The sequence below is a fragment of the Melanotaenia boesemani genome, chromosome 21, assembly GCF_017639745.1.
Source record: "Melanotaenia boesemani isolate fMelBoe1 chromosome 21, fMelBoe1.pri, whole genome shotgun sequence".
NCBI lineage: Eukaryota > Metazoa > Chordata > Actinopteri > Atheriniformes > Melanotaeniidae > Melanotaenia > Melanotaenia boesemani.
Genome location: NC_055702.1, coordinates 8631392 through 8644769, shown reverse-complemented (window position 1 = coordinate 8644769; position 13378 = coordinate 8631392). Strand labels below are relative to the sequence as shown.

The 13378-nt window shown below is 38.0% G+C and overlaps 2 protein-coding genes across 4 annotated transcripts in view; both read right to left on the bottom strand.

Moving 5' to 3' along the window:
- The window catches only part of ttyh2 (tweety family member 2), a 70267-nt gene extending 63722 nt beyond the window's left edge, over positions 1-6545 (bottom strand). Inside the window, exon 1 of one of the 2 annotated variants that reach the window (XM_041973278.1) lies at positions 6011-6545. In XM_041973278.1, coding sequence (XP_041829212.1) covers positions 6011-6139 — 129 coding nt within the window. In that variant the 5' untranslated portion in view covers positions 6140-6545. The remainder of the gene's footprint in view (positions 1-6010) is intronic. The other variant, XM_041973279.1, reaches the window with a different exon arrangement.
- Positions 6546-7705: 1160 nt separating this feature from the next.
- On the bottom strand, positions 7706-13052 carry rpl38 (ribosomal protein L38). Of its 2 annotated transcripts, none has more exons than XM_041973281.1 (5): positions 12997-13052; positions 12764-12790; positions 12152-12212; positions 11799-11921; positions 7706-7764 (listed from the first exon to the last, which is right to left on the bottom strand). In XM_041973281.1, the coding sequence occupies exons 2-5, from the start codon at positions 12764-12766 to the stop codon at positions 7739-7741; spliced, it is 213 nt and encodes a 70-aa protein (XP_041829215.1). In that variant the 5' UTR covers positions 12767-12790; positions 12997-13052; the 3' UTR covers positions 7706-7738. The 2 variants fall into 2 exon arrangements, with proteins under 2 accessions (XP_041829215.1, XP_041829214.1); XM_041973280.1 differs by having other exon boundaries at positions 12974-13019.
- Between the last annotated feature and the right edge of the window lie 326 nt (positions 13053-13378).

The window sequence follows — 13378 nt, the reverse complement described above, 5'->3', positions numbered from 1 at the left end:
GCCAACGAGAATTTCCCATAACAGCAACATAGGACGTTGAATCACTTAAACCTCTGAAATTACTGTTTGCATATCATCGGACACACAAAAACCCAGTCTGAGGCTCTGTTGTTTTCCAGCCAGTAGACACTTCATTAACCCCTTAAAATTCCACAAATATCAAATATTACAGAATTTTAATGCCACCATTTAACAAACATGTATTTAATGTACTTGGTTTTGTCACGTATATAAAAAAAAAAGTACTCTTCTGAGCTTGGCTGCTCATTCGCCATCGTCTCGTGAGCAATGAATTCTGGGTGAAAAGAGGCTCCTTTAAATTGGGACAGTGCTTGGCGCACCACGATGACGTACGCAGCCGATGAATCCGCACTTTGAAGTGTGCAGATCCTGAATTAGGACACAGCTATTGTCATCGAGAGTTTTCCCTTCCCTCTGAAAAGAAATAGAGACAACTGTCAGTCTGAGTCAGGCAGAAGTACCAATTAACATCGCCATGGCAACCTTAACAGCCACTCAGCTCTCACAGCTGTTAATTATCAGCTTCTGTGTCCTCTGTTGTTTACACATACTTTTGATTCCCCTTAAATATTTTAAAGAATGGCAGTGTCTGTCAAGAATTTATTACACAAGTGTTTATTTTGCATAAAATAATCTATGAATACAGAATATATTTGTGCCTTTTCAACCAAAGGAAGTGACCTTAAGATGATAAAAACACATGGACAAACATAAATTCCTACCTTACAACTGAAAAAGCTTTACTCTTCTTTCTAAATGCAAATTAAATTATGCCACTCTCCACTGCAGGCTGTTAGTTGTGCCAGCACAGAATATGGACGACGTGTTTACTGAAGAAGCATTTGTTCTTTAATGCATCTAATGCTAGCTTTTGTGCTCTTCTGTGCACGTCTTATTTACATAAAGATTTTTCATAGGAATACATAAAATCTGATAATGATAATGATGATTTAATGTTAATAAAGGACATGTTCAAGCCACATGTGTCATGTCTCTTAGAAGGAGATAAATCTCAGTACGATGTGTTTCAGGTAAAGTCAGAGTTAAGTGTGTTACATTAAGTTAAGTATTAATGTTATATTAAACTAAGAATTTTGGTGTCTTTATTCACTTAAAACACCTTCTTCTCATATGCTGCTCTTTTGCGTACCCTTTTCTACAGTAACTCAAAATGTCAAACCAAAAAATGAATAGTTCCACATTTGAAAAGGTAAGGCAAGCAATTGGTTGTAACCTGCAGTTTTACCACTAGATGTCTCTGAATCCTCCACACTGCTAATCCAAAGATGTATGTGCTTCAGTATTGATTGTGTGTTTGCTTAGACTTTATTTATCAAGTCAATACCCCTCTGCTGTTATAGTTATACCACCAAGACATTAACTGCATACACAGAAAGCTAAACTATGAATATAAGATTATGTTGTTTAGCTGCACTAGCAGACTAATGATTATGGCATTAGCATTCAAACAGTAACTTCATATTTTGAGCATTACAATTTAGTCAAGAAGTATGTCCTGCTTTGAGAGAATAACTTTCGAATAAGTTATTCTACTCAGTTATGTCCAATTTTCTTTATGCTGCAGCTGGCAATGGTAACTACAAACTGACTTAAAGCAATAATACACACGTTTCTGATGTTAAAACTTTGCTTCTGACTTGTTTTGATGGCACAATGATAGCAACTGGATATCAACACAGAGGCCATTTTGGCCATGCACCATGTCTGATTCAGCAAAGGAACCCAAAGGAACTATATAGTAGGAAGCAAGTAAATGAGAGAGAGAGTGAGAGCAAGAGTCAATACTGGACTGACTTCTTTTTTTTTGCAGAAGAGAGCTCAGATAAGAGACAGGATGTAAGACAGATGCCAAATTAGCCTTCATTAGGGGGCACAAAAGTGCAAATATCTGTTCAGTAGTGCAGCTTTAACATCAGAATAAGGTTAAACAGAAGCAAAAATTTCTCAAAAACTTTCAACCTCTGTCTTCTCTCCTTTTGCAACTACGCAGTATCAAAGTGCTTAACTTGGCTGGTGTAGTGGTCCATGTGATGGCCACAGACACTATGTTGTGCAAGCACATTTGGCACACAAAGCAGGAAGTGAAGAGAGAAAAGAGATGTCAGATGGACATGGACCTGCTGACCTACACATGATGTCAGGCTCAAAACACACATCTACGTACACACACACACACACACACACGCACACACAAATTCAGGAAAAAACTAGGCCTCTGTCCTATTTTTGGGAAAGCTTTTTAAGTTTTTGCCCTCTTACCATCCTCTAGGCTTTGGGACTGGAAGACATGGAGCAGAAAATGCATCTTTATATCAGACAGACCCAGCTAAAAAGCACAGAACAATCCCACATTAAACAGACGGGCATCCACAAAATGGTTTGCAACAGCAGATTTCTGGTTCTCCTCAGAGCAGAATGCTTAAAACTAAAGAGATTATAGTTAAAAAAAAAAAAAAAAAGACCAACAGCTGTGTATGGGTGAGAGAGATCTTGAAAGAGAGCCTTTATTCTTTACAAGTAGTCAGTCAGAAAGTCAGTTTATTGCATAACTTGATGAAATTTTCCAAAATATGCGAGGTAGGTAAAAATGGAGCAGCCTGATTAGCGTCAGAAGACAGAAATTAGAGGGGAAAAAAAAAATTCAGGCAGATAACAGCAGCATCCAGCAGGGAGCTAGAAGCCCGCACCCAGACATGCACACACACATTCGCATACACAGATTCAGACAAAGAACAATGAAAGATCTCAAGCTCTTACATTCCTTCACACTCAATGGCCTGAAGCCAATACAGGGCTTCATCGCGACTGCCAACACTACAACAGGCCAATTACAATTCCTCTGACAAAGCATGTGGCCTGGGTTACAGGCATCGCTCTACTGCTCGACTGTATTCACAGCAGCAGCCAAGCAGACGTCAAATCAGCAGTTTCTGTACAACAGAATGAACTCCAACATCACATGGATCATTTAAAGCTCTATCTGTGCGCCACTAAACTGAATTTTCCACAACCAAAATGCAAACATTATTGTATACAGGGGATAAATCTTGCGTTGATACCACTGTGGTATTTTGTGATGTCATAAAACGGGACACAAACAGCCAGTTTATGTCAATTAAATATTTCACCAGTCTTGTAACTTGCATCTAGAGCAGCACTCCAAGTATAACTCTATAGGATGTCAAAGATGGGTGCATCACCTCTGTTACCAGGCTTTTTCTTTCTGTCAAGAAGATTCCAATTAAACTTTGCATTTTGATAAAAGTAAAGAAGCGATCATGCTCTAAACAGTCCTGAATCAACTCAAACATATCATTATGAAATGGATCAACATACTGGGAATAGCAGAATAGTCCCGACATATATCTGCGAGACAGATAATAGACAGTAGAAGTATGCTTTTTTGTACCATCAAAGGCAGCAGGAGACAAAAAAAATTAATAAATGAGAGGAGTTGACTGGGAATTCCCACTTCAGACTCCTTGACTCTGTTTAGTTGACAGTTTTCTCAAGAAGAGGTGATTCTCACCTGCTGAGAGACACCATCCTTCCCTCCTACACCACATAGCTCTGACTGTTCTTCTACAAACCAACTGAGAATTGAAGCTGGCAGCATGAGAAGGAAAAAAAATGGTCTCTTTGCCCCATACCATGTTTTTGAATGCCAGCATGCCATAAATATAATTAGATTTAGCTGCCATTTGACATTTTGAGCACAAATACACCAGGGCTGAACCTGGTAAGGAGAAGAAAGGTATAGGGAAAAGGTCATGTGAGCAAATTTGTCAATATTTCAGTGCTTTAAGGTTGTGCTACTGAGTCTTGGACACTGTGATATTTTAAAAAAATGTGCTATAGTTTTCTTAAATGATAAATACTCAAATTAGGTGGTTAACATAAAAAAAAAACATTCAAAAGCCCCTTAACAACTTACAGAAGTTGTAAGGACTAAAAACGTAGATTAAAACTAGAGGGATGTTAAAACTACTTTTAAAAAAAAAAAAAAAAAAAAAAAAAAAAAAAAAGTTTTGCAGCGCTTCCCAGTGCTGTAAATTGTCCTGTACTTACTCAAAATGAAGTTTTAAAATCGGTTCCTATGTTTACGTTTAACAGATCAGAACATTTCTTGCATGTCTTGTTTGGCACCATCAATGCCAGTTTGAATTTATTGTTTGCTTTCAGCATGAAAATCCACACACGTTTTGTACGCTTTGGTCTTAATATTATATTGACTTATTTTAGTAACGATTTGGGAAAAAATCCAAAAGACTTACTTACGAAGCAGCTGGATTACTGAAAGATTTCTGATCACGAGAGAATAATCTTTCCAGGCTCCAACCTGTTTGTTTGCACGTGGAATACATACGATTGGACTCATTAGCATCCTATACTCAATAGCTGAGGGTGGATGTTGTGGATGTTTCATATGTTGACAATCAACAACAGTGACTCATATTTATTGACTGATTCCAAATGGTTCTATTACGGTTCTATCTATCTACACAACACTTCCAAGATGGTTCCTAGTAGCAAAACATCTGCCATGTCAGGTCAGTAATAAATGCATCTTTTTCTTAAAAATCCAGTATGGCAGAAAATTAAATATACTTGAACTTGGCTTGAAGGACTGGACTGAACACAAAAATTCCATGTGATTCATTAGTTTTTTTAACTAAATCATTTTTTTTATTAAAAAAATCCAAATTGATTTGATTTAACCAGAATATATCTAGACTGAATATCATGAATTGGTGCCTGGTAAATAAGATTAAAACTAACTGAATTGATCAGATGATCCGTCACTCAGGGAGCATATTGCTCAAAAGTTGCTAATGATTGTCTAAAATATGCTTAAAGACACCTCCAACTTCAACCTGTTGTTGCTGCTTCGGTGATCCAGAGGCAGAGACTAATTTCAAGGGTTCTTCATTTGCATAAATAGTTCACCTCTCCACTCATTTTTATGCATATCAGCTAGGTAGTTTTGGTTTAATCAAGAAAAACAAAACAAAACAGAGTCAGACTAACACACAGCAGCTGTCTTGGTTGAGGTTCAGTGAACTGCAAGCTGATAGAAACCAAACACTGATTCGGTCATTTCCTGGTGCTTTGTCATTACAACATTCCTTCAAGCAAGCTTCACTTTCTCAAGAAAACTATATATATAGTCAAGGGTCACCAAACCTCACTCTCTAGACCTTTCTGTTAGAATGCCATCTCCTCTTAGCATGCTATAACTTCTTCTACTAACTGAAGCTGAACGGGAAACATTGAAAAAACAAATTAACACCCAAATACTTTGACATCTATGGGATTTAAAATGTTCTCAAGCTGGTCTATAGTCATCCAAAAGTTGACCCAACCTCATGAAAGCTGTTACTGCCTCTGGAGTTCAGTGAGAAACCTCTGACTGAAACTTGGTCTTTTCCCTGCCTCAACATTTACAAAGGAAGTGGCCTTGTCACACTCACAAATAAATAAAAACATTCTGGCAGACTCAAGTGAAAGCAGTTTTTAGATATGCATGCTTTGCTTCTACTGCCAAACCAAATATGTGTTGTTCCTTGACAGAAGCATCAGTGGAGTAATATTAAAGAAGAGATAAGTGCTCTTAAAAGTGATGACATCTATCAACCATTACGGATCTGTAGGACCAAAGCATTAAATAAATGGCATATTTTTCAAGGTGGGTTACCTCTTAAATGGACTGAAGGACATTCACAGACTTTATGGGCCATTTTTCATCAATAATGCAAAATGCAACCTGAATCTGAAACAGCAGGAATTGATTTTTAGGGGGACACGATAAATGTTAACTATATAAAAGGAGATGCATGTAAAATTAAACATTATGTCAAATAGAGCCATAAGCTCAAGCGCGCAGCCCTACAGTCATGCTGTGTCCCAGTTTTATGCGACCATAACTGGTGGGAATGAAGCTCCTTCTATCCCATCTTCCTCCACTGACCTGCTGGTAGTTCTCATCTTCAGGCTGGAAGCTTTTGTCAATGGCCTGAAACCTCAGGTTGATGTGAGGAAAATTGTGAAGCCAATAAGTCCACCAGGGCGCAATGTAATCCACCCGAACCAAAGACATCCCTGCCCGGAGAAAAAGTTAGGCTGCAGCCTAATAAGCCTCTCAGTCCTGAAGCGGGCGGTGTGGTCCGCTGCCGGAGATCTTAATCAAGTCTCACATCAAACAAAGGCAACGATAAAAACATGCTCAGTTCCCACTCCACCACACATGGGGTTGTAAAAAAACATAAGACATACAAAAAGTCCTCCGCTGATGTAAAATGATGGTGATGGATATTTTTATTTATTTTGAAAAAGCAAAAGTCACTCTGCTCCCATGTCTTCGCGTCTGTGTGCCCACAGATACTATCCGGCCGACAGCTGCTCCAGACGGCACTATCAGCAGCACGGGAGCGCGCACAGATAGTAAGGGACACGAGGAGATGTGGGAACGCGCAGAGGTTCCTGCAAGATGTTTCTTATAATGAATCGGCCACCTGCTGTGAATAAAAACGCTCCGTGAAACATACACATCAGTCTTCTGGTTATCTATTTTAAAGATGAGTGTTTACTCTTTCACGATCTTTTAGTCGTCAGGATTAGGTACTACACTGCCACCTAGTGGTCGTTTACGACAATTACAGTCCACCTTTCCACACCTGAACGCACATAGTTGTTTGACGTACGCTAATCACATGTAGGGATATTTGGCTTTTTGCAGCATGTCAGAATGTAGCAAAATTACACTTCACTGTAATTGGTCAACTTAATCAGACTTTCTCTAAAACTTTGAATGCACATGTTCAATGTTTTAAGTTCTTAATGCATTATGCTGTGCATTATGTGATTAACACTCAAAAACAAAAGAAGTGTGTGGACCATGACTCCACCACTTTTCTGGTTTAATGAAAACTTGTATTTAAACAGTCATTACATGATACTTAACACAAGTATTGAGATTGACCTTGTATGTTGTGGTGCACCCACCACTGTTGATTCAGTTCATTTAGATGAAGGAATAGCCATTAATCTACTTCACTGGACTACATTAATGATATTCATAATATATCAACATTATTTTACTAAACCATAAATTTTACCTCAAAGTTCAATATCAGTAACTTCTTAGTGTATTTTAGTTGAATTTCTAAAACTTTTTGTTTCATACAATGAAGCTATGGGACTAATCTAAGAGTAGGTAAAACTACGGTAAATCCACTTGTCTATGGTGCACCATATGATGGTGCGGTGGATTCTTTCGATGTTTAATTTAACCAGCGTTCTGATCCAGACATTTTGGAAGTATAAAGATTTCTCTGATGACCCCAGCACACCCACTGCAGTGATTTACCAGAGCAGTTGCATTTTAAGGGCTGTTGTCTGAAAAGTTAAAATTTCAAAAGGATGAATACACAATGTGTATTCTCATTTTAAACCCTTGCATTCAATTCCTAATCTACTGAGGATTTAATGTGAAATGACCAAATTAATAAAAACATCTTAAAGATTGTTCTAATATGACATCTAGTGTAAAGCTGTTAAAACAGCATGTTTGATTCTTAACACTGAACCATCTCCATCTTTCATCCAAGATGCTAGCAGCTGTTAATCTTAGAATGACAGCACTGAAACAAGTTTTTTTTTTTTCCAATTTTATTACAATTATCTGTACATCCTGGATTTACTTCAGCTCCTTCACAGCCAGACCTGCAAAGACAGACATTAGGTTAAAATATTGAGTAATGACAATTCTCACACACAAGTACTTTTCTCATTTAACATCTCTGCACTTCTATGTTCATCCTTCTGAAACCTGACAACTCTACAGCCCAGCATGTTTCCCTTAAATGTTTCAGGAAAACAAATTTCCTGAAACATTTAAAGCTTCTGAAAGTACTTAAATCCCATTAAAGCATGGAAGAGAAGGTAGAAAATCAACATATTGCAGACCAGGGTCACAAATCTAGTTTTGCATACATGGAGGTGTTCATTCAGGGTCAGCGTTTCTGCCCCTTATTAAATAAATATATTGGGGTCAGTAAGAGCAGCAGCAGCAGTTTTATATACTCTGGAAAACTTCCTGTGTGTCTCAGAGAATTCAGCGTGCACATATTGATTGGCATTGGTGCTTCATATTGCTCAACTGTAGGCTCTTTTCAGACCTTTTGAATTGCAAACAAAAACAATTGGGATTGCCTCTTAAGACAGCAGATGAGGACGCATTCATAAACCGATAACAGAGCAGGCCATGCTCAGTCTGTACCTTTTCCCCTTGTACTAGACCAGTGGTTCCCAAACTTTAAAAAAAAAAATGTCAAGCCCCCCTTAGTTTGTTGAAACATTCAACACACTGTGGTCTCTCTGCATTACCCACCACTGACCATTACTCGGTCAAGGTTAGGGCAAGAAATATCTCGTCATAGTTGGTCAACAATGTCAACAATGGTCATGGGTTTTTGCAAAAAGTAACAATGGGTACTTTTAGCAAAAACTATACATTTTATTTAGCCTTGGTCATAACTCTGGGCCTCCCCAGAGTAGACTAGACAGACACCGGTTGTTCTGAGTTCTGATGGCAGTCAGACTTCACACGGTTTTAATATTTTCATATAACAAACTTTACAGATCAGAAAATGATAAAAAAAAAAAAAAAATCATGAAAATAAAAACATTTTATCCCTGAGGAAAATGATTGACAGTCCAAGTCTTATTCCAGGTTGCTGACGTTCTTGACGAAGCCTCTGGCAGGTTTTCTTTGTACAATTAGGTCCAGACTTGATCTTGATCAGTCCTTGTGATGCTGCTGCCCCGACAGACGGTTGCAGATTTTAATCTCCACAACAGAAATAGAAGATGTGCAAAGTTTTGGTGCAGACACTGAAAGATCTCAACTTTCTCAAGAAGTAGACTCCTGTCAGTCTTTCTTGTAGGTGGCTTCTTTTGCATTTCCAGTGTCGTCTGTTATCCAACTGAAAAAGAAAAGCCCTGGTCTACTCTAACTCTAGTTTTCTTGCTAAGCACTGCTGCAGTGCATGTCTAAATGCAAATATTACTAATAAATCCCAGTGTTTCAGCAAGCACTGGATCTGCCTTGAACAAAAAGACGACCCTGCCCATCTGAAGCGTGCATATGCACATGTTCAACATTCTTAACTCATATGGACTTTATGGAGGTTGTTGAAGTACTACAGATACATGCTGCACAGCAAGAGACTAAAGTAAATTCAACACTAACCTTTCACATTCTAATAAACTAAAACTTTTATTCACTCAGCTTTTCAAACACTACAGTAATACATGTTTTTAAGATTTGTGTAACTATTAAAACTTCTCAGCACAATTTCAAATACGCAGCTGTACCAGGATTTTAGAAATGTTTGCACACCTCTCCCGAACAGAAGTTCGGAGTAAACTCTTTAAATCTCAGCATTTCTCTAGACAGACTATCAAGCTGCAGCTACCAGCTTCCACTGTACGATTCAGTCAGCGTCACCCTATGCACAACAGATCCAGCATCTACAAGAAGTTACTACACTCATCTGCACTATGACCTAAGTCTGTAGATAAGTGTTTAGTCACAACAAAATCTGCTACACATGCTAAATCTAAAATCTACTGGAAGAAGAATTGTGATTTTAGATTCTACCTTGAATGATCAGTCACTCCCAACTATGATTTTCTTTACATACAACCTGACTTTTAATGTTTGTCATATTTATTATTGTCCTGATTGGATTTAACTTTCAAACACACAAGTGCCATTTTCTCACTCAGAACACACTGAAATAATCTAAAACACAGCCAACAAAAAAAGTCTAAACTTTTACTGATGAACCAAACAAAGACCACTTTACTCAGTGAAGTTGCTCTAAATATTCTCAAAGTACAGACTTCAAATTTATTCCTGAAACGATTTAATGCACAGCAGCCTGATGAGATATGTTTAAATCTGATTCAATATGGATTCAATTAGATATTTGCAATGCTATGATTAAAAAACAAACAGAACACTATCTTTTTAAATATCCTGATGAAGACTGTTTCGCTCAGTGGAGCCACTCTAAATATTCTTTAAGTTCAGATCTCAGATTTGATGTTAATAAAAACCTACAAAGAGTACTGGAACTATTTTAAATATCCATGCAATTCATTGATTTTGGTTCTTGAGTCCTTTTTATAGCTGCTATTAATATTTTCTTATATTTTCTTTTTATTTACAGTTACTATTATGTGTGCACCTTAATGGGGCGGCTTTTAAAATTCATAGTACTCTGTATAATGACAAAGGATTTTATTCTTCTGTTATAATAAAAAAATAGAGAAACCTCATTTTTTTATTTTTAGCTGGTTGAAATGTTTTCAAACATGCACTCTCCATCCACTGACTAAAGTGTGATCAGCTGTGTGTTCATGCACGTCTGTTTGTGTGGCAACAGTGTGCAGCTCTGCCGTGGACAGAGAGCAGCTCTGACAGGCGTAAATCAGTTTTGTTTTTGATAAAAGAATGAAGTTCAGACCTGTTGTAGAGGAAAATGAGATTTAAAATTACTTGCAACTTGCTGCTGTATAGAAAACAAGTTAAAAATAAATTAACTGGACCTCGTAGTGGGGGGAGCGAGTATGTGCACAGTGACATCACTTCCTGTGCCAGAGCGCTCGGTCTCAGCATTATGTGCTAATATGAGAGGTAATAAGTTGCTAAATAGTTTACAGGTGAATGTAATCCAATGGGGAATGAAAAAAATCTGAATTTGGCATCTTGTGAGCATCTCGCTGATTTTGGATAGAAGTGACACGGACAACCTTTCAATGTTATATGATAAGATTTCACTGAGCATCGGTAAGTCATGCGAGAGTAGGGTCACTGTCACCAGAAAAGGAAACTTGTGACAAAAAAATTGATCTGGGTTTTATGAATCAAAATAGGGTTCAGGACCACTCGGACACAGATTGGATAAGCATCTGATTTTGGTTTAGTGCCGTTCAGACTGTCATTAGAAAATCCGATACAAAAAAAAAAAAAAGACGGGACGGAAACTCAACGGCTTGAGCTGCGGTGTGAACATAGCCATTTTTTTTCCCTCCTATGAGCGCGCTTCTGTGCATGTGCATGTCTTGAGGCAAAAACTCATGACATCAAAGAATAGCAAATAGTAGCTGTGTCCCAATCCACCCTACCAACCCGCACTTTGTTTGGCCTCAAACGAAGGCTGCTGGTGATGCATCCTTCGTGGCCTCTTTTCTCCCAGATTCATTGGGCACAAGACGGTGGTGAATGAGCAACCAAGCTCAGAAGAGTACGTTTTTGTTTTTTTTAAACTACACTTTTGTTGAAACGTGACAAAACGAAGATCAAAAACATGTTTGTTAAATGGTGACATTACAATTCTGTAATATTTGATAGTCATGGATTTTCAAGGGGTTACTGAAGTGTCTACCGGCTGGAAAACAACAGAGCCTCAGGCAGTTTTTTTTTTTTTAAATTTTAATTACTCGGTCAAAATAACATTCACTGAAGTGTCCTATGATATGCAACGAGTAATTTCAGAGGTTTAAGTGATTCAATGTCCTATGTTGTTGCTATGGAAAATTCTCGTTGGCTACGTAGGCTGTCCCATTTCATGAACATTAAGCAGACTTCAAAGTGCGTAGACTATGGAGGACACTCCGTAGTCTACATGAATTGGGACACAGCTAGTTTCTAATTATCATGTATTTCACTGTAAGTATCTATTACTGACCTGGTGGGAGGGACTGCTTGAGCTTCTCTGCTTTCTCCTTGTCTGTGATGACCAGCGTGTACAGGTATCTGCTGCAGCGCACCTTGAACTTAACATTGTCCTTGTTCTTCTTGATTTTCACGGCTGAGAAAAGAAAGTCAAGATTATGTTAGGATCAACTTTACTGATAGTCACAATTCAAAACCTACTGCAACGTTCGTGAAGCCATGGCTACTTATTTTACTAAAAGGAATCAAACCACGTTAAATGAAGTGAAATGCATTAGTGAATCATTTTTAAAATAGTTTACAGCTAATTATATGCAGTCTTGTAAACATGGTACGTTTAAAAAGGTTGATAAATATTTAACTTACACTTGGCATCCTTCCTCCTGGCTGTTAGCAGAAAATCTTTGATTTCTTCTATCTTGCGAGGCTATAAAAGCACAGCAGACGGTTAGCATTTTGACAAGGAAACAGAGCAAAACCTGAGAATTAATGAGTCATGTTAGTGGACCGGTGGAACTGAAGATTCTGTTAGAAGGCGAAACTCAGCACTTGGTCCATCATTATTCTTGCAAGATTGTGAATGCATCACGGGCACAAGCAGCCTGTGATGTTTGGACGTCTTGCCGCTGGCAAAACGCATCTTCATTAAAAATAGCCGACTGTAGCTTAAGTCGGGAGCTCCTGACTAGTAGTCTTGATACGCTGTGACTGCAAATAAAACTGTCAACTTCAGCACCGACCGGTAAGGATCAATAACCAAATCAAAGCGCTTTTTGTCGTTTCTAGCCGGGTGGCTCGAGAGAGCCCATGAGCACAAGCTTGCTAATGCTAATAGCCGATGCTAGCTTCCGTAGTCTAGCCTTTTATCATTGACTTATTATAATTCTTCGTTTTCTCTACGTCTGATGACACAAGATATAACGTTAAAGACCACGGATATGTAGTTACTTATGAGTTTAAATCAGAAACAATGCTCACCATGCTGCCGTGTCTGCGGACTGATCGCTGCGGAAGGGAAGGAAAAAGATGGAGTCAGTATATAGTTGTTAAAACATTAAGAAATGTGTTAGAAATAAAATAGTTATAGTAAGTTGTATCATTTGAATATACAAATAATAACATAGCAGAGTCATATTGATGTTTATTACTGGAAAAGAGGATGGATAATGATTGAAATAGTAATTATACTTGTGCGTGAATCGGACACTCACTCAGTCGACCAGTGAAAGGATGAAAAGGGGCGGGACTTCCGGTTTACAGAGAATTTATAATCAACTACGGCAAGCGCAGAAGAACAATATTCATGTGACAAAGCGATTTACAACGATTGAAGGTCGACATGAAACCGAAGGCAAACTGAAACCGCACTGTGGCATTATTTTGGACTTCAAATTGACATTAGAATACTATATTTTTATTGCAGTATTTTCTTTTATGTTTACACAAATTTAACTGAGTACATCACAGCGTCTCACTTCTCAGAAACAAAATAGACAAAAAATGACACAAAAGATGGACACATAAAGTACTCAGATTTTAAATAGAAGGCAGCTGGACTTCTTGTCTCCTGAAAACATTTCACTTCTCATCCAA